The sequence below is a fragment of the Gobius niger genome, assembly GCF_951799975.1.
Source record: "Gobius niger genome assembly, chromosome: 4".
Taxonomy (NCBI): Eukaryota; Metazoa; Chordata; class Actinopteri; order Gobiiformes; family Gobiidae; genus Gobius; species Gobius niger.
This window is the reverse complement of record NC_136855.1, coordinates 38,268,831-38,294,676: the sequence shown is the minus strand read 5'-3', so window position 1 is coordinate 38,294,676 and position 25,846 is coordinate 38,268,831. Positions and strand designations below refer to the sequence as shown.

The window sequence follows — 25,846 nt, the reverse complement described above, 5'->3', positions numbered from 1 at the left end:
ACATTATTCCTCACTCTAATTATTCAAAAGACTTTGTAATGTTAACGTTTTTCCATATATGCTTCATCCCAGTACTGTTTGGTCACAGTTTTCCCACATGTAGCATTTCCTTTGCAAATGGGCCGCAGCTTTTGTGGGCAGCACTCCCACAGATGCACGCACTAGAATACACATTACTGAGGGGAAAACAGTCAAAAAAAGGTTTTGTGAGCCATGATGAAAACAATGTGGACAAATGCTGCTTTTGGTCGGGTTTATCGAGTTATTCAGAGTTTCCAAGGCAAATACTTGAGGAAAGCAGCAGCTAAAAGACAAACTGCATGTTGAAGGTTTGCTACATGCAGATATTATGCTGAAAAATCGTCTTTTTCACCAGTGTTATGTTGTGAAATCTTAAATCTCAAATGACCTGCTTGTTTTAGTGAGGGCAGTCCTCTCTCCTCTGGTCGACCAGAGCTCAGTCATGTTAGAATCAGATCAGCGCTTTGGCCCAGGGCTGAGCTCAGGCAGAACATTTTTTGTTGTGTTTTTGCCTAATTTTTGGCACATATTTGTCACCATTTTGTCGCTCTTTAGTCATTTTTTTTTTTGTGCATTATTGTTGCTTTATAGTCATGTTTTTGTTGGGGTTTTTTGTCACTTATTTGTTGCATTTTTGTCACTTTTTTGTAGCTCTCTTGAGGCTTTTGTTGTGTTTTCATCCCCGTTTTTGTTGCTTTATTGATGCTTTTTTCAAAAAGCTTTTAGATCTGGGTAAAGCCAAACTGGTGAAAATGTGCCCGGTTCAGGTGGGGGTTAAGAGGTTAATTAATAACTGTAATAACATTGTTTTTCACAATTATTTTGGACAGCATAGTTGTGAGATGAAATGTATTCTTCTCATGCCTCTTCTCAAACCGTGGTTATGGTGAGGCTCGGGTTTCACCTTTTATTGATGATTTGTGGTGAAATGTTTCAGGTCCTGAACGACACCTGGGTGTCATTCCCGTCCTGGTCTGAAGACTCCACCTTTGTGTCGTCCAAGAAGACCCAGTACGAAGAGCACATTTACAGATGTGAGGATGAGCGCTTTGAGGTATGTCTGCTTTTCTATGTGCTTCCTTATAATATGGGGTATTGTAACTTTAACTTGAATCCCACCCTAAACCGTTCCCTCTTGTGCTTCAGCTGGACGTGGTGCTGGAGGCCAACCTGTCGACCATCCGTGCGCTGGAGACGGTGCAGCGCAGACTGTCCCGGATGCCCGCGGAGGAGCAGGTGCGCTTCCGGCTGGACAACACTTTGGGGGGCTCGTCGGAGACCATCCACAGAAAGGCCATTCAGCGGATATACGGAGACAAAGCGGCCGACATCATGGACGGACTGAAGAGGAGCCCCGTCGTCTGCGTGCCCATCGTGCTCAAGAGGTATGGTGTCCGTGCCACAGGAAATTCGTGCTGTAATCAAAGCTAAAGGGGTGTAAGAACCAGTAACGTAAGCGCACATTACTGTAGAACACCACATGGTTTCACTTTGCTTTTCGCGCTGCAACTAAAAAACCTTTTAGAGCTGCCATGGATCTCACATCGTAAATGAGAGAGCGGGTATTTGGATAAATAAGCGAAGGACAGAGAGAGGAGGCATGGTCTGTGGAGATAGGAGCAGAAAGATCGGCGCAATGCGAACTGCTAAATTCTGTCCCTTTCGGCCATTGTTTCTTAAAGGTCCTATATCATGCAAAATCGACTTTTTGGAGCTTTTAGCCATGTTTTAATGCTACTTCCTTATCAAAAACATCCCCAGAGAGCCTTTGCCTTTATTCACGCAGTTCTCCGCAATCCTCCTGAATCCTGTTCTCTGAGCAGCTGCTCCGCCCTCTCCTGGAAAACCACTGACTTGTTCCAGTGTGACGTCAGAGTGGAACGGAAGTGCTCGATGATTTTAATTTGTATACAGCTTTTTCATTATTTCTGTTATACCGTCAGTGGTTGTAAGAAAGAAAGTAAACAAACACACCCCTGAGCCGATGTCGTATTTGCTCCAAAAGTTGTGAAGAAGGAGCTCTTTCTAACCTACTTTGGACACCTGTTCTTTTTTCTTACGTAACGATAATGTCATGGAGAAAAGCTCCTCTTGTGGTTACGAGAGTTGCAGGACGTTATTCAATGATTGTTTTTCTGTGACTGTCTCTTGATGGATGTTTGGTGAACCTTGGCCAGAACAAAAGTGGATTAACTTTTATAACCTGCGCGAGTCTCACAATAAAAACAGCGGCCGGTGAGTCAATCAAAACGCGTGTTAGCTTGTGTGTGTTTATGAAGCTCTGTGGCAAATGTCAACTCCTTATAACTGACTCCAAGTGTCTTGTCTTCCGGGTTTGAAAAATACCTCCAGAAAGTACTTATATTTATCACAAAAACGAGTGCTTCATCGTACGGTTCCTACATTGTTCCTACATTTTTGGTTCCTACATTGGGGTTCAACCAAATATCAGTGTATGAAGTTTTTTTTATTTCTCAGTCCTGTCCTACAGTTGAAGTTTACTGTGGTACTTTCTCTGTCTCTCTGCAGGTTGAAAATGAAGGAGGAGGAGTGGAGAGAAGCCCAGAGAGGTTTCAACAAGATCTGGAGGGAGCAGAATGAGAAGTATTACCTCAAGTCCCTGGACCATCAGGGCATCAACTTCAAACAGAACGACACCAAAGTGCTGCGCTCCAAATCCCTCCTCAGTGAGATCGAGATGCTCTTCGACGAGGTACGTGGGATTTTAAGACGTTCCCTCATCAAAAACAGACCTGGCTGGAGTAGTTTTTCACTTTCCAGAGGGTTTTACTGTAAAAGTGTCCGGTCTGTGTTTCCTGGACTTTGCACTCGACTCATTTATTCTCATGGACACAATCAATTTGATGTTTAATGTAGGATATCAATGCTGAGCTGGCTAAAAGCAGAGGCATCATACATATTTGTAGCTTATAAATCTTCTTTGATTTGATTTTATGAACTTCTACAATATTGTCTACTCAAAAGGGTCTTTCCATGTCAAATCTGTTCGACCAACCCGGAGGTTTGGAATTGGTATTTTTTGCCGTTTCTGAATAATTTTGCTTTATAAAAGTGCCGTGGCGGGGCCGAAGTCATGACTTTTGACTCCTCACTAATTTTCCCATTTGCTTCATTTCTACACATTGTTGTGGACTGTTGTAGGGAGGGCTGTGCAATAAATCAAAATTCGATTAGGATTTCAATTAGTACACTAGACGATCACAAAAATAGCATAATCGAGAACAAACGATTAGTAAGGATGCCCTCCCGCTCGTCCATCCAAAGCGCAAAAAGTCCGTCCTGCGCGGTTTGTGTGGCGCGTCTGACAGCCTGACAGAACTGTAAATAATATCTACTAATATTTTTATACCTACGCCACTGTTCAGAGCTCACCTTGTGCTGAAAGGAGAACAGCTGTTTTAGAAGCCTCGACATCCTTTGCTCAGGCACTGGTTTTGTTTAGTAGAAAAGTCTAAAACTCTTCTTCAGGAGCAAATCAACGGAGCTCAAACAAACTCTTATTATTTCATGCTGCTGTGATGATTGTTTCTTTTCCCTTCGCATTTCACTAAAGGCTCAGGCCGCGCGGCTCTGTTGGACAGGTGTGAGGGCTGCCCAGCAGGGGGCAGGTATCCCTATAGGATTAGTTTAGAACAATGGCCGCTGGCTGCCCTGCTTTTTGACCACAAACGTGGGGGCCGCCATTGCTCCGCCGTTGCTGCAGTACCTCCATATCGCCGCTAGGCCCCCATTGAAAAGCATTGGACTTTAGACACGTTAAAAACTACTTTAAAGCCTGGTTTCAATTGTTTCAACACTAGACTAGGCTAGATATTCCTCCTGAGATAACGCTGGGTTAATAACAATATATGAAACCAGGCTGGTTTTCGTCATATGAATTTTTGAAATCTCGAACTTAATGAGGGTCGGACTGTTAGCATTGGAGCAGCGCGAGCTACACGTCACGCAAGGGCGGAGTCTACAGTGAAGATCCCGCCCTTATGCCCTTTTTAGGAACATGCTTCGTCAGAGCTGGGGAGGAGGAGTCTGTAAATCCGCCATGAATTCCCCCACGGCCGTGGTCATTCTGGTAAACGGGGAGGAGTGAGCATAAGACGTCCATTTTTTCTACAGTCTATGGTTTAGAAACATGAGCATATCAAAAAAAAAAAAAAATGCTTTTATTGTCCAAAGAAAATGTAGTCCATAGTTGTTTTTTAAAATAATAATAAAAATTAATAAATAAAATAAAGGTTTTTTTTAAGGCAACAAATAATCGTTTGAATAATCATGATTTTGATTATTACTAAAATAATTGTGATTATTATTTTTTCCATAATCGAGCAGCCTTAGTTGTAGGTAAATGGACTCTACTTATATAGTGCTACAGTAAGCAACCAGTTACCCATTCACACTCGTCATAGGTGTAAAGCATAGGATTCATTTTACAGTCACAGTCTGCCAAATATTGACATTCACATTCGCATAACTGAAGGGCGGAAACAACTAATCGATTATTGAAATGGTCGCAACTACTGTATATACTATACAGAGTCAAATAGATTGTCTATTATAGTAGTGCAATACGTATCGGATCAGCCCTTGGGTATCGTGATATGTATCGGATCGTGACAAAAGTGGATCGTCCCAGCCCGACTGATAATGTATATTTTTGTTTATCAGCCAATAAACTTACAAAATGTCAAGTCGCTTTTTCAAATTTAAATGTCCAAGGTATGACAGCTTCTACCTGTGTGGAAAAGGCTCTGAGACTAACTTAATTTGTTTGGTAAAGTTGGGAAATTGGATGTTGAGACTCACTAACTACCCACAGTAGAAAAGCGCTCCTTCCACGTCCAGCCGGTAACTCTAGGCTGTCTGTGAAAACCTGCTCGACCCACTCCCGACAGGAGATTATAGCGTTGGTGTCCTTTTCTTCAGTCTGAGTGGACAAAGTCTCCCAGAAACGCCTTCTGAACAGATCCTTTATGTAAAAACTGTCTTTGTGCACTTTCACCAGACTAGTTCTTCCGTTTGGCTGCTGAATTTGCTTCGGTCATACATAATTGTGGCGTATAAACTTCTTACGGAACCTCAGCATTGATTTTTATCACTTTGATTAAAGACACTCAATGAGGAGCACTTTCTGTTATAGAAGAAGGAACGACTAAAGCAAACAGGATTATTCAGAACTGTTGATGAAGCTGAATATCTCTCATGTCTGTTTTGATGACATACTTCCATTACTTTTAAAATTGTAACCCAATCACATGGTAGATCCCCTTTAACGGTCTTTCTGTTGCTCGCTTGCAGAGGCAGGAGCGCGCCTCAGACGACACGTCCACAGCGCCCCCTAGCGGCCCGCACATCACCCTGACGTACGAGGACAGTCAGATCCTGGAGGACGCGGCGGGGCTGATCATCCACCACGTGAAGAGGCAGGTGGGCATCCACAAAGACGACAAGAGCAAGATCAAGCAGATGATCCAGCACCTCCTGCCCGACCTGCTGTTCTCCAGACGAGGACAACTCTCCGACGCCGAGGACGAGGAGGACGAAGAGCCGGACACGGCGGAGGTGGGACAGGAGCCAATACCACAGACGCACACAAATGACACTCTTATAGACCGGGTATGTGGGATGTTTTTGATTCAGACACTGTCCAGTGCCCAGATATGAAGTTCACATTAAATTATGGCACAAATAATATTCATAAATTCATGGGACTTGATTGTTTACTTTTGAAATCTGTGTCTCTCTCCTCATTTTGTAATCTTACACACTTATCACTTGAATTCTTAAGCTGATTTTCAAAAGAGAAAACCGCAGTCTAGCCATTAAAGCAGGACTAAATAACGTGTTTACCTTAATAAATCCTTTTCATAGTCCCTCTGGGGGTAATGTAAGTGTCTAATATAAGGGTCTTTCATCTCCCCCTGGTGTGTCTGGCCAGAAAACCATGTTTGCAACTTGACTGCCACCGGACCGGAGCCACCAATACACACTAATGGAATCACGAAGAAGCTAACATGCTAACGGGCAAAGCTAACTGTGGGCTAACGTGACTTTAAACAGTATTTATAGTCAAGTTTGAGTGAAAAAAAACTATTTCCATTGTGTAATTGAATGTTCAATAACCCTCTCTCGCTTTGTCTTTTCTGTCAGTGTACGATTTACTCTCACGGACAATTAATAAGCTGCAGTGGCGCTTATGGCCTCTTGGGGCAAGAGTTACTTAGTTCTGCTTTAAGCACTGGGCCTGTCAGTGCCAATCAGGGGCGAGGGACTTGATCGTTTACTTTTGAAATCTGTCTCTCCTCGTTTTGTAATCTTACACACTAATCACTGTAATTCTCAAGCTGGTTTTCAAAAGCAGAAAGGACCACACACTTTGGGTTGCCAGATCCTACAGCTCCTTCTTCTATAGCAGCAAAAAGCTCTGCTTTTACACAGATGGGGAAAACCGCAGTCTAGTCATTAATAGATATAATTTAAATGTGTGAGAGAGAATTTTTATCACCATATTTTTTAAATGACAGCATTGATTGGAAATATATTTGTTGTTTTAAAAAAAGGTGAATAGGACTTTTCAGTTCATTTTTCTTAGCGCTTTCATTTGACTTAAATAAAAAAGCCTTGGATGCGCCAAATCTCAATATTTCATATGACTCAAAAGTCAGTCTTTAAAGCAGTACTAAGTAACGTGTTTACCTTAATAAATCCTTCTCGTAGTCCCTGTGGGGGTAATACAAGTGTTTATGGGATGATTGGAGGGTCTTTCATCTCCCCCTGGTGTCTCTGGCCAGAAAACCATGTTTGCAACTTGACTGCCACCGGTGCGAAGAAAGCAATACACACTAATGGAATCACGAAGAAGAAGCTAACGGGCAAAGCTAACTGTGGGCTAACGTCACTTTAAACAGTATTTACAGCCAGGTTTGAGTGAAACAAATATTTCCATTGTATAATTGGATGCACAGTAACCCTCTCTCCCTTCGCCTTTCCTGTCAGCGTAGTATTTACTCTCCAAGACAATTAATAAGTTAAAAAATCGCAACTTGCTACTACACCTGCAGTTGCGCTTATGGCCTCTAGGGGGAAGAGTTACTTAGTACTGCTTTAAAACTGTAAAATTATAGGGACTAGCTGCAAGTCACTCACTACTGCCACCTCAGGTCCTTTGTGTAACTGCAGCAGGACAGTGCAGGATTTTAGAGGCAGTTGTGGTGAACAGGTCTGAGCTCATTCTACACATTAGGACATGGCTGGAACATGTAGGGGGAGGAAAATACTTAATTTAAAGATTTTTAAACTCCGTGTAGTCCCTTTTAAGTTCTGCTCTGTAGTGATCAGTCTAACTCCTCATCTGTCTTGGGGACTGCAGATGGACTCCAAGAGCTGAAGTCTGGTACAAAGCATCTTTTCAGACACTGATTAATGCTCCTGTACATGCCCCCTGTTAAATAAATAAAAGAAACCTCTGTCTTCATTATCAGAAAGTTTATTGATCTTTGTATCCGCCCGTGTCTCCCACCTTTAGGACGGAGCCAAGAAGCCCAACGGCCTCCCGGGGAGCGGCCCCACAAAGTCCAAGCTGCTCTTCAACAACACGGCGGCGCACAAGCTCAAGGGCACCGAGGACGCCTACAACCTCTTCTACGTCAACAACTACTGGTACACCTTCCTCCGGCTGCACCACATCCTGTGCTCGCGCCTGCTGCGCATCTACGGCCAGGCCGAGCGGCAGATCGAGGAGGACAACCGCGAGAGGGAGTGGGAGCGCGACGTGCAGGGCGGCAAGAAGGACAAGAACGACAACCCGGCCGTGCAGCTCAAGATGAAGGAGCCCAGTAAGTCACCATCAGGGCCGTACTCGGTTTACGATAAATCAAATTAATTTAATTAAGTCATGCTTTTAAAGGGGATAGATGCAAGTTAGTCATTTTTATACTCACTACTGCCACCTATCTGAGTGACAGTGCAGGATTTTAGAGGCAGTCGTGGTGAACAGGTCTGGGCTCATTCTACACATTAGGACATGGCGGGAACATGTAGGGGGAGGAGAATACCTTGTTTTAACATTTTTACGCTCTGTATAGTCCCTTTAAACACAGACGATTTGGAAAATGGCTCAATTGTCAAATCGAGTCCGCCGCTCCATGTCCGCCTGACGTGCAGCGCTTTAGACGCTCCGTAGCGAAATTAAACCAGCGGAGAAGCTTTCTGACGATCTGCTGCTTCACAAAGGCCACGTGTGGAGTCTTTATATATACACTGAAATTATTTTATGTTTTTTTTTCATTTACAAACCTTCATGTTGGCCTAATTGAATCTGGATACGGACGTCAAATCTTCAGTTTTGTTGCTGGTTGAGAACAGACATTATCCACAAACCCAAAGTGACTGCATTCTGGCACTGACTCTTCGGAGCCGTCTTAGTTTTCTCTTGATGTGCATTTGTTTTCAACTCTACAGACCTCACAGTGAAGAAACGGTCCCAACTTGAGCAGAGTAGTTCTATGTTCGTCATATGCAGTATTTGAAGACAATATTAATGATGCCACAAAAACCCCAAAATTACTGCCAAATTACTCCTGGTATTATTACGCTTTACAATATAGTTCCCCCTTTTATCCGCTTAGAAAATCCACATTGCTTAATTTTGTGTCATTATACTTTGTAGTGGAACACTTCACGTAACCATATTTAAATCGGGAAAACGTGGAAGAGCTTGGTAGCTTCTATCTTGACCAGTTTTGGAGCTATAGAGGAGAGAGGGAGAGGCTAAATGCTAACGCCGTCTGCGCTGTGTTTACGTGACTGAAGGCACGGGGGAAGATCAGACAGGTCCTAAAGAACTCGTCAAAGCTAAGGTAAGAACATATCTCAGTATGTAAAAACGGTGGCCTATTCCTTTAAAAACGACAAAAATTAGACAAAAACAAGGATGAAAAAAGTCACAAAAAAACGCAAAATAAATGTCAAAAAAGTGAGTGCAACAACGATCCTCAATCCATCTTTTCTCCCTGGCTCATGGGTTTGTATTGTTTTACTTGTTTCACTTTATAATAACTGTTTGCACTTTAATAAGCCTTTGGTCTATGATTTAAAGCAGTACTAAGTAACTTATCTACCTTAATAAATCCGTTTCGTAGTCCCTGTGGGGGTAATACAAGTGTTTATGGGATGATTGGAGGGTCTTTCATCTCCCCCCGGTGTCTCTGGCCAGAAAACCATGTTTGCAACTTGACTGCGCCCGGTGCGGAGAAAGCAATACACACTAATGTAATCACGAAGAAGAAGCTAACATGCTAACGGGCAAAGCTAGCTGCGGGCTAACGTCACTTTAAACAGTATTTACAGCCAAGTTTGAGTGAAAAAAAATATTTCCGTTGTATAATTGGATGCACAGTAACCCTCTCTCCCTTCGCCTTTCCTGTCAGCGTAGTATTTACTCTCCAAGACAATTAATAAATTAAAAAATCGTAACTTGCTACTACACCTGCAGTTGCGCTTATGGCCTCTAGGGGGAAGAGTTACTTAGTACTGCTTTAAAGCCCGGGGAGCTTCTGTTCTGACTCTTTGCTGTTTGCAGTGGACGTGGACGTGGAGGATTACTACTCCGTCTTCCTGGAGATGGTGAGGAACCTGCTGGATGGAAACATGGACCCGGCTCAGTACGAGGACACTCTGAGGGAGATGTTCACCATCCACGCCTACGTGGCCTTCACCATGGACAAGCTCATCCAGAGCATCGTGCGGCAGGTCAGTAACACCAGTCGGCTCATCCTGTATTAACATCAGAAGAGAATCCTGAGACTTTCTGACGAGCTCTGCTGCTTCACAAAGTGTTGTTTTTGAAGTGTGCGCAATGGAGTTTATTTTCTCTACACTATTGTTTGGTTTCCCCTGGTCTGAACCTCTGCTGCTCTTATTTCACTCTGAGCGGAGAGTCAGTACCATGTTTAACTCCGCCCCTTTGTGTGAGAGTCTCCAATCACAGCAGAGCATGAGGCATTTGGACGATATAAGTAAACCGCTCCATGGCTTATTATGAAGAGCAGGCAAGACATATTTAAAACAGAGATAACAATTTTAAATCATTGTATATTAGGAATCTAAACCTAAATGGGCTGGAAAGATCAGCTTAATTCCAATACTAAAATTGATTTTATTGTTTGGCCAAATCGCCCAGCCATTACATTACAAAGACGTTGCAAACTTCAGGCCCATTTTCTCAAAATCTTTTTTTCTTCACACTCTGGCTCCACTTCAGAAGCTCCTACAACTTCCAAACTTTCCAGTCTTGTACTTAACAATATTTTCAAGGATTCTGTCTGATTTTGTTTTGTTTTTTTTGAGGCAAAATTAGAATTTTTACAGAATATTTTCACTCATAGCTTATTTCAAAGACTAAACAAAGATTCAAAGCACCCCTGAAAAAATATTTTTATGTATGATTTTTCAGATTTTTGTCACCGTGAATGTGGCTAATTTTCCTTTTTTTTTTTAATACCGTATTTTCCGGACTATAAGTCGCTCCGGAGTATAAGCCGCACTAGCCATAAAATGCCTAATGAGAAAAAAACAACAGGCTGAATAGGCCCTCGGTTTGTTAACGTGACACATTACACAACAAACTAAACAGGCGTCTGTTATGTTAACGTCACATAAACGGTTCAGATACAAAAGCATAAGGAACAAACCTCTGCCCCGGTGACAAACCTCTCCCACCAGCATGTTTTTCAAGCTCTCATTTGCAAAGTCGTTCCTCTAAATGTGGCCATCGAGCTTTTAGCCCGTGATTAGCTTTGTTTTGTTTTCTTCTAAGAGTAACCTCCGCTTCTCCCTCACTCCTAACTTTCTTTCTGCTGCTCGATTAGCCTGTAGTGCCCTCTAGAGGCAAAATTATATATTTGAATTAAAAAATAAAAAATCACATATTAGTGGCTCCGGAGTGTAAGAAAAACGATGAAAAAAAGTGTCTCTTGTAGTCCGGAAAATACAGTCATATTCTTGATTTTTGTATGAAAACATTTGTGATAGAAAACGTGCAATACATTTATTTCGTCACATTTCCTTTCTCACCTCCAGCGTGTCTCCTAAAGGTCAGCTCACACTACACCACTTTTGAGCCCGATTTTGCTCTAATTCTCAGTCGTGCCGAGTCTAATCGAGTCGCGTCTAGTCGAAGGCGGTCAAACGGAGTCGGGTCGTGTAGTGTGGGGGGGTCACGACTGGACTGACGTTCGAATCGTGTAGTGTGGGCGGTAGAAAGACGCGACTAGACTCCAGTCGTAGGAAATCAAACATGTTTGATTTTTAAGCCCGATTTTGGACGCACGGGAGAAACGTGGGTGATTTTACCGTCCCAAATGTGAATGACAGAGTGATATAAAGACAGGAAAACATCGCCGCGCCTCCTTTTTTCACTCCTCTGTTAAACCGGCGGCACAAACAACTCATTTCATGGCCACAGCCCCACACACGAAACAGCACAACTTTATATCACCAAAAGTTCACGACAACCACCTTTTCCAACTACATTTCAACCACGAACAGAGTTTAGCGGCTCTTACTGAGTTTGGAGACGAACTGTTCAGCTTCACCTCGCTGCTAACGGCGGCTAGCCTCCCCGCTTTCTCCTCCATCTCGAAGCTGACGCCCGTCTCCTTTTCTTATTAAATCCACTGAAATACGTCCCGCTTCTTCCTGTCGCCAACTTTTATCTCCATTTGACAGAACTATAGCCAAGTTGAAGGCTTCGTAGTAGCAGTAAGCTAGCGCTGCGGTGTTGTGACATTGTTGACACAATCGGGACACACACACGTTATCCCAGCTCACAAACACAGGCCTGTCTTTGCAGATTTGGGGTCAGTTTTGGAAGCCGTAGAGACGACAGACGCGCTGTGTTATAAAACATCAGCTGTTTGTCAGAATCGTGTGTCGCTCTTACGATTCTCAGTCGTTAAGTGTGAACCCCCAGACGTTCGAAAATTGTACTGAATCCAGTCGTGTAGTGTGGACCCCCCATTCTATATAAAACCGTTTACGACTAGAAAAGTCATGTAGTGTGTGCTGACCTTTAATCTCTTAATCTATCAGGCATTACCTCCGCTTTGTTTCTGAAGTGTCTCTGTCTTTGCAGCTCCAGCACCTGGTCAGCGAGGAGGTGTCCATCCGTGTGACCGACCTGTACCTCAGCGAGAGCTCCTCCAAGGCCACAGGGGGCGCCCTGAGCTCCCAGGCCTCACGCAGCACGGCCGAGGCAGGATACCAGCGCCGCGCCGAGCAGCTCACGGCCGACGACAACTGCTTCAAGGTACGGCCGTTTCAGAGACGCTCTCGCAGATGAAGCTCGTTGGATCATTTTTGAATCATGTGCTGTTGTTGTTTTGGTAGCTGATGTTTGTGAAGGGCCAGGGCACTGTGAGTCTGGGCATGGAGCTGCTGGACACGGAGGAGGAGAACGGAGACGAGCCCGCTGAAGCTGAGGTTTGGAGTCTTTTGTTTATGGCACAGTGTGGTGGGAATGTTTTTCAAAGTTACCCTGGCTCCGGGTCAGTAGCCTTCAAAAGAACCACTTTGGTCTGTTTCAAACCAGTGGAAAGTCTTAAAACCTGCATAGTGTTCTTCTTATATGTCAATATTTAGATTAGATATGCTAGTCCAGTGGTTCCCAAAGTGAGGGTCGAGGCACTGAGTCGGGGTCCCAAGATGAACAAATTTGAGTATTGAATCGAAGCGGGCGAATCAAACGATTGTATAAAATTAATTCTTCATTCAATTCCGCGTACATTTGTGAATAAAGGTTAAACTGCAAAGTAAGTAAGCCAGATGTTTACAGTTTTGTTGCTTGATTATTAAAAGCAACAAAAACTTGTGAACTGCTTGCTTGGTAATTTTGGGGGTCGTGGCCTGAAAAGTTTTGGAACCACAGTTTTAGTAAATTTGTAGATGTCTATTTTTATCATCTCATCATTCTTAGAAATTAACTTTTGAGTCTTATTTTCAAAGTGCTAAAGAGCCTCTAGAGCACATATGGGCAAACAGTTTGATAAAGGGGCCGCTTTGGGTTTTCTACTTGCCAAGAGGGGCCAGACCAGGGCCAGACCAGGGCCAGACCAGGGCCAGACCAGGGCCAGACCAGGGCCAGACCAGGGCCAGACCAGGGCCAGACCAGGGCCAGACCAGGGCCAGACCAGGGCCAGACCAGGGCCAGACCAGGGCCGTTTCAAGCAAGTTCAATTCTCAAATAGACTAATTGCCTAGACACATTTTAAAAAGCAACAAACAGTTATAGATACAGACGGCATCGCGTCATAGAAGGGGGCGTGGCTTCACTGAGGAGGAAAATAGAATCTTTTGGGAAACACAATTTTCCCTCTTTTTAGCCATTTTCTCAGGGAATATGAACTTATTTACCACACATAAATAAAGTCAAGTGTAAACTGGCCCATATGGATGTTTATTCACAGCAGATTGTTCAGTAGAAGCGAAGCGAAGTCGTAGCAAGCACTAGCTAGCCGCTAGCATTAGCACTCATGTTAGCATTCTCTCACTTTGCTCCTCTCCATGTCTTTGTATCTTTATTTAGTAGAAAACTATTTTCACATTTCAGCGTTTGTTAAAGTAGATTTTGAATAATTAGAGAAAGTTTTGGATTTTTCTCACTTGTTTTCCCCCTTAACTGTTTTCAAACGCTGAAATATGAACATAGTTTCTGCTAAATAAAGATACAAAGACATGAACAGGAGAAAAGAGGCTCAACATTCCATAAATACATAAATAACGGCGAATGCTAATGTGGTGCTTCATGTTAGCATCGTGCTAATGCTAACGCTTGCTACAACTGCCATTTTTTTCGCGTCCACTGAACAATCTGCTGTGAATAAACATCCATATGAACCTGATTTAGACTTGACTTTATTTGTATGTGATAAATAAGTTCATATTCCACCAGAAAATGGCGAAAAAGAGTGAAAACTGTGTTTCCCAATAGATTCTATTTTCCCCCTTGGCGAGGCCACGCCCCCTTCTATGACGAGATGCCGTCTGTATATTCTCCATCTTGTTTCATGTGAATTAAAACATAGGTCTTTCCCCTGTTTTAGTTAATGCATATTGAGCTTTATCATCTTTTGTGGGCCAGATTGGAAGGCTGGACGGGCCACATTTGGCGTCCGGGCTTTGGTTTTTCCGCCCCTTCCCTAGAGGCTATGAAGCACCGTGCACCTTTGCCTGAACTGAGGAGACCAAAGCGTCGGCCTCACACCGTTTGTTTTCGTGTCTGCAGAGGTGGTCGGACTACGTGGACCGTTACCTGAACACGGACTCCGCCTCCCCAGAGCTGCGGGAACACCTGGCCCACAAACCCGTCTTCCTGCCCAGGTGAGGACACTGCCGCCCCTCCCCCTCCCTCTCCCACGCACTGTCGGCCCCGCCCCGTCCGTGAGCGAACAAGTGCCTGACCGCAGTGTTCCAGCCTCACACTGCACTTTTTATCAAATCCTTTTATTTATCTGAAAAAAAAAAAAGACATTATTTATTCGAGAGGTCGCATTTTTAAAAAAAAGAGACTTGCTTCAGGTCGTGTCGAGTGTGGAAAATGTACAGTTCAGTCGTGACGTGTTACTAAAACAAATGGACTTGTTTTTATGTAAATGTGCTCTTTGTTCTGGATTCATTACGATCATCATTCAGCGTGAAATCAACAGAGGAGCAGCTTTCGTTTCTGCGCTGTATGAAAACTCATTCCTTTAAAACCGTTTAGTGCGTCAGGATCCCCCCCAAAACGATCATTATGTCATTTCACAAATACAACACTGAATAAAGGTTTAACACTGGTTATAGTGATACAAATGCACATAAAGTTAATGCGTGATTGGAGAACATTATGAGATGAGAGTTTGACAAAGTTTAACAAAATAAAAACGAATGATCTTTCTTTTTTACTGTTAAGCAATGTGATCGATGGCGGGAATGAGCTAAATATCCCGTTTATCTTTAAGGTGAGACGCTGCTGGTTTCGTCCCTTAACTCACTGACTGCCAATGACGTCTATAGATGTCAATTGAAATCCGAGCGTTGGTGGTTTTTCATTGGGAACAACTGCAGCAAAGCCTTTAGCATGTCTGGTGTTAAAATCTTAGTTGTGTTGCCTAATGCTGCCACCTAGTGACTCAATAAAAGAACTGCAAGTTCTTTTATTGAGTCACTAGGTGGCAGCATTGCTCTGTCGTTTTCTCAGCATTATTGGTGATTTCAACTATTTTCTACGGACGATTACAAAAGAATGGAAAGAGGGACAAACAAACTTTTTTTTATTGCTGAAAGAAGAGAGTCTAATCTTTCTGTTGTTGGGTTTCGTGTTGACATAGACCTAGACCGAAATTTTCTGTGGGTCTTGAAAAAACAGTCAAAATCCTGAAAAACCTCTGGCAGTGGGGACCTCGCTGATTTGAAAATGGCCGGCAGTCAATGAGTTAACATCTTAGTTTTAATGTAAGAGTAAAAAGAAACAATGCTTATTTTAGGACGTTTTGTCACTAGCAAGACAGGAAGTAACTCCAACATTGTGGCTGTTTTCCCCACGTTTTATTCATTCACAAATACATTCACATGTGCTGCGAAAGGCGGCCGAGATGACGCTGTTAACCAAATATGGTCATTTCCTTTCCGGGCATCGGCTTAAAACACACGCTACACACACTACAAAACTAAATATAGCCTTGTTTTCTCAAAATTAGGTAAGTTTCGCTCAAAATATCCCCTTTAGTAGCTCCTATAGACTCCAAATATTGTTCAGTCCAGGTTTGGAAAGTTTGAAGGTTTTTCAGAGAGATTCTTCAATATCTATCCTGCCTGATCTATTGGGCTTTGAATCCAAAAAACTAATAAAATAAAATAATTTTTACACTAGAGGTCGACCGATATAACAGTATTTGAGGATTTTACAATATCAGCTATCGGCCGATCTAGCACCGATTAAAAAAACAAAGTTATAGACTTCCTGTTTTTTTGCACTGGAAAGAGCGAAGTCATGGCTTTTAACTTCTTACCCCCCGCCTGAACCGAGCGCATTTTCTCCAGTTCGGCTTTACCAAAATCGAAAAGCTCATCAACTGGAGAGCACCAGTGTAACGCCTGTAGCTAAGACTTACAAAGCTGATTGTAGCATTTTTGTCTTGTTTTCGCCACGTTTTCGTCTCTTTTTGATACATTCTTGGCACATTTTTGGTCACGTTTTTGTCGTCTTTTTATTGCTTTCCTGTAGTTTTTTTGTCACGTTTTCACCACATTTTTGCCACTTTTTTCTCACTTTTTTGTTGCTTTTTCATCGCTTTTTATCATTGCTTTAGATTTGGGTAAAGCCAAACTGGAGAACATGCACTCGGTTCAGACGAGGGTTTTAAACAAGTCAAGGGAACTGACACACATCGTGATGACAGTTGTCTCACAACAGGTTTGTTAAACACAAGTTTCACTAAACCTCAGTCATTTTGGAGAATTAAATCGCAGAGTTAGTTTTAACAGTTGTATTTTTGATTCCCACACAAAATGCTGCAGCTAGCAACAGCATGCTAATGCTAACGGTATCTAATCAAAGCTGGAACAGAAGCAGGGGTAGGTAACGTCAGGCCCGGGGGCCAAAACAAATGGCCTCCTACAAATGTTTACTTTAAGTTTACTCCATCAACATGTCCTCAAGCGGCACCACTTTAGCTTCATGTGGTCAAAAAATTGAAAAAATACAATTTCCATGCACCTTTCACAGCCAAGCGATTAATCGTGAAAATAATCGATTATCAAAATAATCGTTAGCTGCAGCCCTAGAAAACAGAAAACAACAGGTTTTTTCTCATATTTATATCAGTAATGTACAGCCAAAGTTTCAAATCTATATCCTAAATTATGATTTTCTTTCCTCTTCACCTGCAGCGTCTCGCCTTAGTGAGTAAATCAGAAGTAAAAATATTCATGTTTTTTTTTCCAGTCCAGACAAACTGTTGCTTTTGTCGGTGAGATTTTTAATGACGGGTTTTCGTTTGACATCACTGATAATCAAAGAACATTTCACTGCTGAGGAATCAAGACACATTTAATCAAAGTACAAATCTGTCCCGTTTAATGCAGTTCCGCCATAAAAAAAAGCACTTCCTTAACGTTGATCCGACGTTTCCTCTGTTGGTTTGACCTGCAATGATCCGATACATCCGTGTGTGAGATTTGTCCACGACGCCGCACGCCACTGCCAACATTGTCCACATCTTTGTTTTAAGAAACTCCAGGTGTTCGGCCTGTGATCACTTGTACAGGAGTAGGTTTGGTAAATAAAATGTTTGATTGTAAAACGTGACGCTTTTCTCCGTGTTGTTTTTTCTTCCCCTGTTTTGTTTACTTATTTATTTATTGTTTTTTGAGATGGCTGTCCATGACCACATTTCACACTGCCTTCACACCAAAATATTTTCAGTTCTCAACTCATTTAACCCATTGCATAGATCTCATATTATCTTCTCCGGTTTTCAGGCTAATTTGTCTGGATGTTGTTACCATTTTAGCCTTTCCCTCTGCCCTATCTGCTCTGGTGCGGAGTTGTAACTCTTCCAATTGGCCTGTTAAGTTTTTGAAGTGGCTAAATCTTGCTTCATGGTTTCAGTCCCTGATCACCTCACCACCGCTGGGTAAGTACCACTCACACTTTACCTCTGGTGGGGTGAACCACAAGATTTTTGCATATATATATATATAAATATATACGATAAAATAAGGATTAGACTTTCTTTCCTTTTTGCACATTGTACAAAAATGTTCCCACTGCTTCCTCTGCTGCTCTTTATAGATGCACAAACCCCACCAATGATTTGCCTCCTTTCTAAATCTGTAACCTGGTGAGTTGAACGCATGGGTTTAAAAACAATTTATCGGGACAGCCTCTCAAATATCTCGGTCGTGCGCTTTGATATACTGACCCGGAGACTCGAAGGCAGCGGTTGATTTGTGTGTCTGGCTCGGCAGGAACTTGCGTCAGATCCGGAAGTGCCAGCGCGGGTGGGAGCGGCTTCAGCAGGAGCGGCTGAAGGGCCCCGCGCAGAAGCCCCCGGGCGAGGACGGCGGGCTGAAGATGGAGTGCATGTTCAAGCTCAACTCCTACAAGATGGTGTACGTGTGCAAGTCTGAGGACTACATGTACAGGCACACGGCGCTCACGCGGGCGCATCAGGTAAAACGCACTCACCGGCAGCACGTTTTTTTAGACGCTTTACAGACCCTGGCAGGACCTTTCAGAGAATATGAAAGATGACGGTTTTCTTTCACTCACAGTTAGTGGTTTGTGTGAAGCCATTCATGGTGAAACAACTGAGTTTACTCTTTTTAAATCATAATGAAAATTGAAACTATCAAAATGACTCTTATCAAAAGTTGACATACCCCAGACCATTTCTGTTTGGTTTCAACAGAATCCTGCATTTTCCACTTCCTGATTAGAATTTGAACACTGCTGATACAGACGGCGTCTCATCATAGAAGGGGGCGTGGCTTTGCGGAGGGGGAAAATAGAATCTTTTGGGAAACACAACTTTTCACTCTTTTTAGCCATTTTCTGGTGGAATATCAACGTATTTATCACAAACGAATAAAGTCCAGTGTAAATCGGGTCCATATGGATATTTTCTCACAGCAGATTGTTCTGTAGAAGTGAATAAAACGGAAGTCATAGCAAGTGCTAGCTAGCGTTAGCATTAGCACGTTGCTAGCATGTAGCGTCATGTTAGCATTCTCCGTTATTTATGTATTTATGGGCTGTTGAACCACTTTGCTCCTCTCCATGTCTTTGTATTTTTATTTAAGTAGAAAACTATATTCATAATTCAGCGTTTGTTAAAGGGGGGGTATTATGCAAAATCGACCTTTTCAAGCTTTACATCATGTTATTATGTCATTCCCTCATTAAAAACGTGCCTGAAGTGTTGCCTTGGCACATTCACGTATCTTTGAGTAATCTGTAAAAACTCTGATGGCGGCCATTTTAGGGATAGCTTTGCCTGAGTCCTCCTAGGAACGCCCCCACCTCCTGGAGACGCCTCCGAGCTTTCGTCACCAGCCGAGTAACCAACCACTGCTCCTCAGCAGAACCCCCTCCCCACTGATGCCACAGACAGCGTGTGGAGGGGGCGTGTCGGAAAGGCTCAGAGGTTCTTAAAGAGACAGAGGCCGATTTCAAGACATTCACTACAGCCATTTTGAATGTGCCAAGGCAACACTTCAGGCATGTTTTTAATGAGGGAGTGACATAATAACATGATGTAAAGCTTGAAAAAGTCGATTTTGCATAATACCTCCCCTTTAAGTATCCATTCAAACCCCTGTGTGTCGACTTGTGTGCATTTTATCAGGCCATGATCACCAGGTATATAAACTTTTGATCACTTTTGGCAACTCATTTTGCAAGTTGCTGTTTTTCATTAAGATTTTAAAAAGCGTAAACTCCGTTGTTTCACTTTATTATACGGCTCTTCACAACGTAAATAGAACGCTCCGTTGATTTGAATGGGATTTCCCAACGTTCTACCGGTCATTATTTTCTGATAAAGGACCTCTGAAAAAAATAATGACCGCTGCCCATGGCAACGGAGTTCGTGCTTTCATATCACTCCGCGCGTACGTAGTAGCGGACACTCTCTCTGTCCCCGTCACTGAGAGAGAAGTTGGGGGAATTGCTCGTGAAGTTAGCGTGAGTCTGACTTTCAATTTACCCAAAGATTCACCACCATTCCTCCAACTGCGCCTTCAGCTAAGTAGCTAGGCTAGCTGCTAGCCTTGCTGCTTCTAGCCTAGCCAAACGCTGCAGCGCAACGCGCAAACTTTTGGGAACTATTTGTCGCGGAAGTCATTAAATAAACCTTTGGACCTTCATAAAAGCGTACGAAGTTTATGTTGTGTGTGTTCAGTTGGCAAATGGCCGTATAATAAGCGGGATAATGTATAGAGCGCTGGTCATTATCGGTAAAATAAGTACCTTCAGGGCGAAACAAGACCCCTCCGCTTCGCGTCGGGGTCCGGTTCGCCCTGTCGGTACTTATTTTACCGATAATGACCAGCGTTCTATACATTATCCCTTACATAAATTACTTCACACAACCACAAACTATGAATGAAAAATAGTCAAAAAAAGTCAAAAATTCTGCCAGGGTATGTACACTTTTGAGCATAACTGTATTAACCACCAAATTACTGATGTGTGACGCCTTTTCCATTACTCACATTCATATTTCACACCACAGACTGAAACCACCCACTCTAGAGGAAACCGCCCGTTGAATCAGTCAGAGCAGCCATTACGTTCAGACCAAAAAGCAAATGGTGCCAGTGTGACAACAATCTTGTGTAGGGATGAGAACTGAAGCCCGGTTTGATGACGGCCCCTCAGGCTGTGATAAGGCGGTGTCTGCGCTTCACCTGGACGATAAGCTCCTGCCTGAGATATGTTCTTGCCTTAGCTTTGACGAGTTCTTTAGGACCTGTCTGATCTTCCCCCGTGCCTTCACTCACGTAAACACAGCGCAGACGGCGTTAGCATTTAGCCTCTCCCTCTCTCCACTATAGCTCCAAAACAGGTCAAGATAGAAGCTAATAATACCAGGAGTAGTTTGGCATCCGCGCATTAATCTTCACTTTACTGCGCGGATGCCAAATTACTCCTGGTATTATTACGCCTTACAATATAGTTCCCCCTTTTATTCGTTTAGAAAATCCACATTGTTTAATTTTGTGTAATTATACTTTGTAGTGGAACACTTCACGTAACCATATTTAAATAGGGAAAACGTGGAAGAGCTTGGTAGCTTCTATCTTGACCTGTTTTGGAGCTATAGAGGAGAGAGGGAGAGGCTAAATGCTAACGCCGTCTGCGCTGTGTTTACGTGACTGAAGGCACGGGTGAAGATCAGACAGGTCCTAAAGAACTCGTCAAAGCTAAGGTAAGAACAAATCTCAGTATGTAAAAACGGTCGCCTATTCCTTTAAGAGATTTGTGGCTGATTCGGAGCACAAACTGGCTTCTGTCAGACAAATACATCAGATTAATAGAACAGCGGCTACAAAGCAGCAGACAGGTATTTGAAGCTGCTGGTGCAGTCTCTAGTCCATTTAAAGAAATTACCTGAGTGCTCACTCCAGCCACTACGGGGCAGGAGTGAGTGAAGGATCAGGACATAAACACATTGGCTACAGTCCTGTCAGGCCCATTATTATTTATTATTAAAAAAGTTTCCTCAATCGTATTTTTCCCAACACACTTCGTACACTTCCCATATATATTTTGGCCCACAGGGAAATTTACTTATCCGGCCTCCACATAACTGTTAATCAAATGCTCATGAACAGAAACGGCTCGTCAACATTCAATTGCACAAAACCATCCATGAGTCTAATTACAATTTGCATAATAATTCATTTGTTCTTCTCACTCTCCATCCCCCCCCCCCCCGTGTCTCGTTGCAGTCGCACCAGCGCGTGCACACTCGCCTCCACAGACGCTTCCACAAGTGGCTGGACTCGTGGGCCCGGGACCACGTGAGCGGCGACATGGCGTCCCAAACGCGGCGGTGGCTGATGGGCGACGGGCAGGACGGCCTCCTCCCCTGCTCCACGGCCCGCTGTCCGGAGCTGCTGCATTACATCACCGTCAACAAGTACCGCGTCAGCTACGCCGCGCTATAGTCCACCGGCGAAGCGACCCGGCCGCTTCCGGACGCCACGCCGCTCAAACGTTACTGCCTTTCCAACAAGCTACTTTCAATAAACCGGCAAAAACGAGCCTTAGCCAACAGTTAGGGGGGGAAAAGAGTCCATGTTTTGTCATTTCTTTTGTGATGCAAGACACAAATCTGGCATAAATGACCTGCTCATTCAGAAAAGGCAATAAGCCACATAGAATACAATGTAGCCGCCATTTTCCAAAGATAGTTTAGGCCAGATCTTCATTCAAAAGACACGTGATTAGAGGAACTCATTATTAAATAGTTGTAGTGTTTTTAAAGATACAGTACCAGTCAAAGCATGGCCGTGGGAACCCAGGGTGCTGCGGGCGTTGCACCCCCCCCCCTGGTGGATAGTTTGTGAACTGCAGGCAATATTAACCCCTTAACTCCCACCTGAAAGGGGTATATTTTCTTCAGCTTTACCCCAGTCCAAAAGCTTCTGGAAAAAAGGAGTGAAAATAGCAACAAAACTGAGACGAAAACAAGGATGAAAATGTGAAAAAAAAGTGAGAAAACATTGATGAAAAAGTGACAAAAAAGTGAGAAAAATTTGACGAAAAAGTGAGGAAAAAATTGACGAAAAAGTGACAAAAAAGTGAGAAAAATTTGACGAAAAAGTGACCAAAAATGGACAAAAAATTGACAAAAATTGACAAAAATTTGACAAAAAAGTGAGAAAAATTTGACAAAAAATTGAGAAAAAATGGACGAAAAAGTGACAAGAATTTGACCAAAAAAATGCGAATAATTTGACGAAAAAGTGACAAAAAAGTCACGAAAATTTGCCAAAAATGAGACGACTGCCCAACAGCAAAAGTGATGAAAAAAAATCTGATGTGAGGAAAAAGATCAATTTAGTTTTGTAGGTCTTTCAAATGAGGTGTTACACTGGCCTACAGGATTTGGGTAAAGCTGAACTGGAGAAAATGCTCTCGGTTCAGGCGGGAGTTAAGAGGTTAATAAATAGGATTTATGCACAGAAAAAGTATTTTGGGGGTAAATTTTGTCCCTCAGCACCCCCTAACTAAAATATCTTCCCACGGCTCTGAGTCAAAGGTTTGGAAACGCTGTTTATGAATTGTTTTTCTTCTAATTCTTCAAAATGGCCGCCGTTTATTCTTGGCCTTTTCTCGATGAGCTTCGTAGCATTGTCTCTGAAGCTCATTGAGGGAAAGCAAAAAGCGGCCATTTTGAAGAATCTATCAGTCTGTAAAGAGTGATCAAATAGAAGAAAAAAGCGTTTCCAAACCTTTGATCGGTACTTCAAGGTTTACACTGGTTAAATGTGAGCCCATTTTAATCCCGAAAACCTAGATTTTTAAAGCAACCAACGCAAAATATCTGTGATATCTAGGAATGAGGGGAAATGTTGCTCTTGTGCAGGGTTTCCACAGGACATTAAAAAGTGTTTTAAAAATTATCACAAAATTGACAATCTGGCATTGAAGGAACAGGCCACCGTTTTTCCACACTGTGATATGTTCTTACCTGAGCTTAGACGAGTTGATGCGTACCTGTCTGGTCTTTACGCGTGCGCTCAGTCACGCAAACAGACCGACGATGTTGTTAGCCTCTCAACAGGGGTGAAGGTAGAAGCGACCACGCCCTTCCACGTTTTCCTATTTAAATACAGTTACATGATCCAAGAATAGTCAGTGCTCCTAAGGTGTTATTACGCCTTACAATATAGTCCCCCTTTTCATCCGCTTTGAAAATCGTATAATTAAAGTATAAGACTATACTTGGATCGTGTAACTACTCACATAGCTGTATATATAAAGCAGTACTAAGTAACTTGTTTACCTTAATAAACCCTCTCCGTAGTCCCTCTGGGGGTGATACAAGTGTTGATGTAATGATTGGAGGGTCTTTCATCTCCCCCTGGTGTCTCTGGCCAGAAAGCCACGCTTGCAGCTCGACTGACACCGGGTCGGAGTCACCAATACACACTAATGGAATCAGGAAGAAGAAGCTAACAGGCTAACGGATAAAGCTAACTGCGGGACCACTGATGATCCTTCTATTTTGCACCCTTTCAAGACCCTAATGTAAAAAAAAAGTACACTCCAAAAAAGAGCCTTAAAATAACAACCATACATTCATTTTTTTTCTGCTTCTTTTTACACAAAAATCTTCAATGGCTTTTGGGTCATTTTGATGGGCTGCGGGCTCCAGTGGCTTTCGGAGAGGAAACAAAGTGATCGCTACAGTGGGTAGAATAGTCTGTAAGGAGGTCAGGTGCTCTTCAGGATCAACACATGAGTTTAAAAGTAATTTAATTAATGGACATGCCAGGATTTACAGCCATGTTTAAGTGAAAACAAATATCTCCATTGTGTAATTGGTTGTACAATATCCCCTCTCTCCCTTTGTCTTTTCTGTCCACGTAGCATTTACTCTCAAGGACAATTAATGACACCTGTAGTGGCGCTTATGGGCCTCTAGGGGCATGAGTTGCTTAATGCTGCTTTAAATAGGGGAAACGTGGAAGAGCTTGGTTGCTTCTAACTTCACCAACGTTTGGGTTCATAGAGGAGATGCTTAATAATAAACTCGTCTAAGCTCAGGTAAGAACAAATCTCAGTATGGAAAAACGGTGGCCTGTTCCTTTAAATCTAAAAATGTAAGATAACATAAACTTCATTTGTCTTGGGCTATTCACTCATGCTGCAGCCGATAATCAATACACATAGACAACATAAATAAAATATAAACATACAACAGGCCTGTCCCGTTACATCCCAAATACATCCGTCCAAAACACAAAGACTGTGGTTTAAAACAGATTCAGCTGCAGTTGTGAGTGAAGTTTGAGTGTCCACAAAAGAACCCACAAACTATCGATGCCAAATCTGTCGCTTGCATCACAAAAGGAACGATTTAAATCTACTGTCACGGGCCTTAAAGGGATACTTCAGGATGTTTGACATAGGGCCTCATTTCCCAGTGAGTGTTGCTGATTTCTGGAGATATTTTTTTGTAATTCATGCGGTTCTTATGTTTGAAGAGTTACGCGGCGCTAGGCTAATGCAAGGCTAGTGCATTTCTATGGTATCAGCTAGCCTGCATTAAAAACAGTCTGACCCGCTCCACAGAGCACCTGAGGCGAATCACTTATAACGCCAGACTAACTGACAAAAAAGGTGTGAAAATAGCGACAGAACTGAGACAAAAACAATGGTGAAGATGTGACAAAAAAGTCAGAAAACTTTGACAAAAAACTGATGAAAAAATCACAACAAAATGACCCAAAAAATGAAGAAAATGACAAAAGTTACAAAAATGAGTTGAATACCAAAAAAAAAAAAAAAGATGGAAAAAAAATCTGATGTGGTGAGGAAAAAGATCCACAGACATTTATATGGTTAGTCTGGTGTTATAAGGGATTTGCCTCAGGTCAGATTGTTTAACCTCTTAACTCCCGCCTGAACCGAGAGCATTTTCTCCAGTTCAGCTTTACCCAAATCCTGTAGGCCAGTGTAACGCCTCATTTGAAAGCTAATATCTACAAAACTCATGTAAATGGATCTTTTTCCTCATTTTTGTTATATCTTTTTGTTTGGGGGGGTATTGAACTCATGTTTGCAACTTTTTTGTCATTTTTTTGTCATTTTTTCATCAGTTTTCTTACTTTTTTGTCACATCTTCATTGTTTTCATTTTTGTAATTTTTGTTGTAGTTTTTTTGTGATTTTTTTTTTGTCTTTTTTTGTCTTTTTTTGTCACATCTTAATTGTTTTCATTTTTGTTATTTTTTGGTAGTTTTTTTTTAAAAAATTTTTTATTATTTTTTGTCATTTTTTTGGTCATTTTTTTGTCACTCTTTGTCTTTTTTTTTAAATTTATTTATTTATTTTTTTGGGGAAATTTTTTGTCCCATTTTTGTCAGTTTTCTCACTTTTTCGTCACATCTCCATCATTGTTTTCGACTCAGTTCTGTCGCTATTTTCACACCTTTTTTCCCAGAAGCTTTTGGATTGGGGTTAAAGCCAAACTGGAGAAAATGTTCCGGTGGGAGTTAAGGGGTTAACGCGGGCTAGCTGATACCACAGAAATGCG

The 25,846-nt window shown here is 42.5% G+C and overlaps 1 protein-coding gene across 3 annotated transcripts in view; it reads left to right on the top strand.

Moving 5' to 3' along the window:
* Positions 1-21,859, top strand: part of LOC306961775 (paired amphipathic helix protein Sin3a-like) — a 35,331-nt gene extending 13,472 nt beyond the window's left edge. For 2 of the 3 annotated variants that reach the window (XM_079554667.1, XM_079554666.1), the window contains exons 12-22: positions 959-1,075; positions 1,168-1,406; positions 2,551-2,734; positions 5,335-5,652; positions 7,562-7,871; positions 9,617-9,786; positions 12,170-12,343; positions 12,424-12,516; positions 14,318-14,412; positions 18,043-18,247; positions 21,529-21,859. In XM_079554667.1, coding sequence (XP_079410793.1) covers positions 959-1,075; positions 1,168-1,406; positions 2,551-2,734; positions 5,335-5,652; positions 7,562-7,871; positions 9,617-9,786; positions 12,170-12,343; positions 12,424-12,516; positions 14,318-14,412; positions 18,043-18,247; positions 21,529-21,747 — 2,124 coding nt within the window. In that variant the 3' untranslated portion in view covers positions 21,748-21,859. The remainder of the gene's footprint in view (positions 1-958; positions 1,076-1,167; positions 1,407-2,550; positions 2,735-5,334; positions 5,653-7,561; positions 7,872-9,616; positions 9,787-12,169; positions 12,344-12,423; positions 12,517-14,317; positions 14,413-18,042; positions 18,248-21,528) is intronic. The other variant, XM_079554668.1, reaches the window with a different exon arrangement.
* Positions 21,860-25,846: the final 3,987 nt, after the last annotated feature.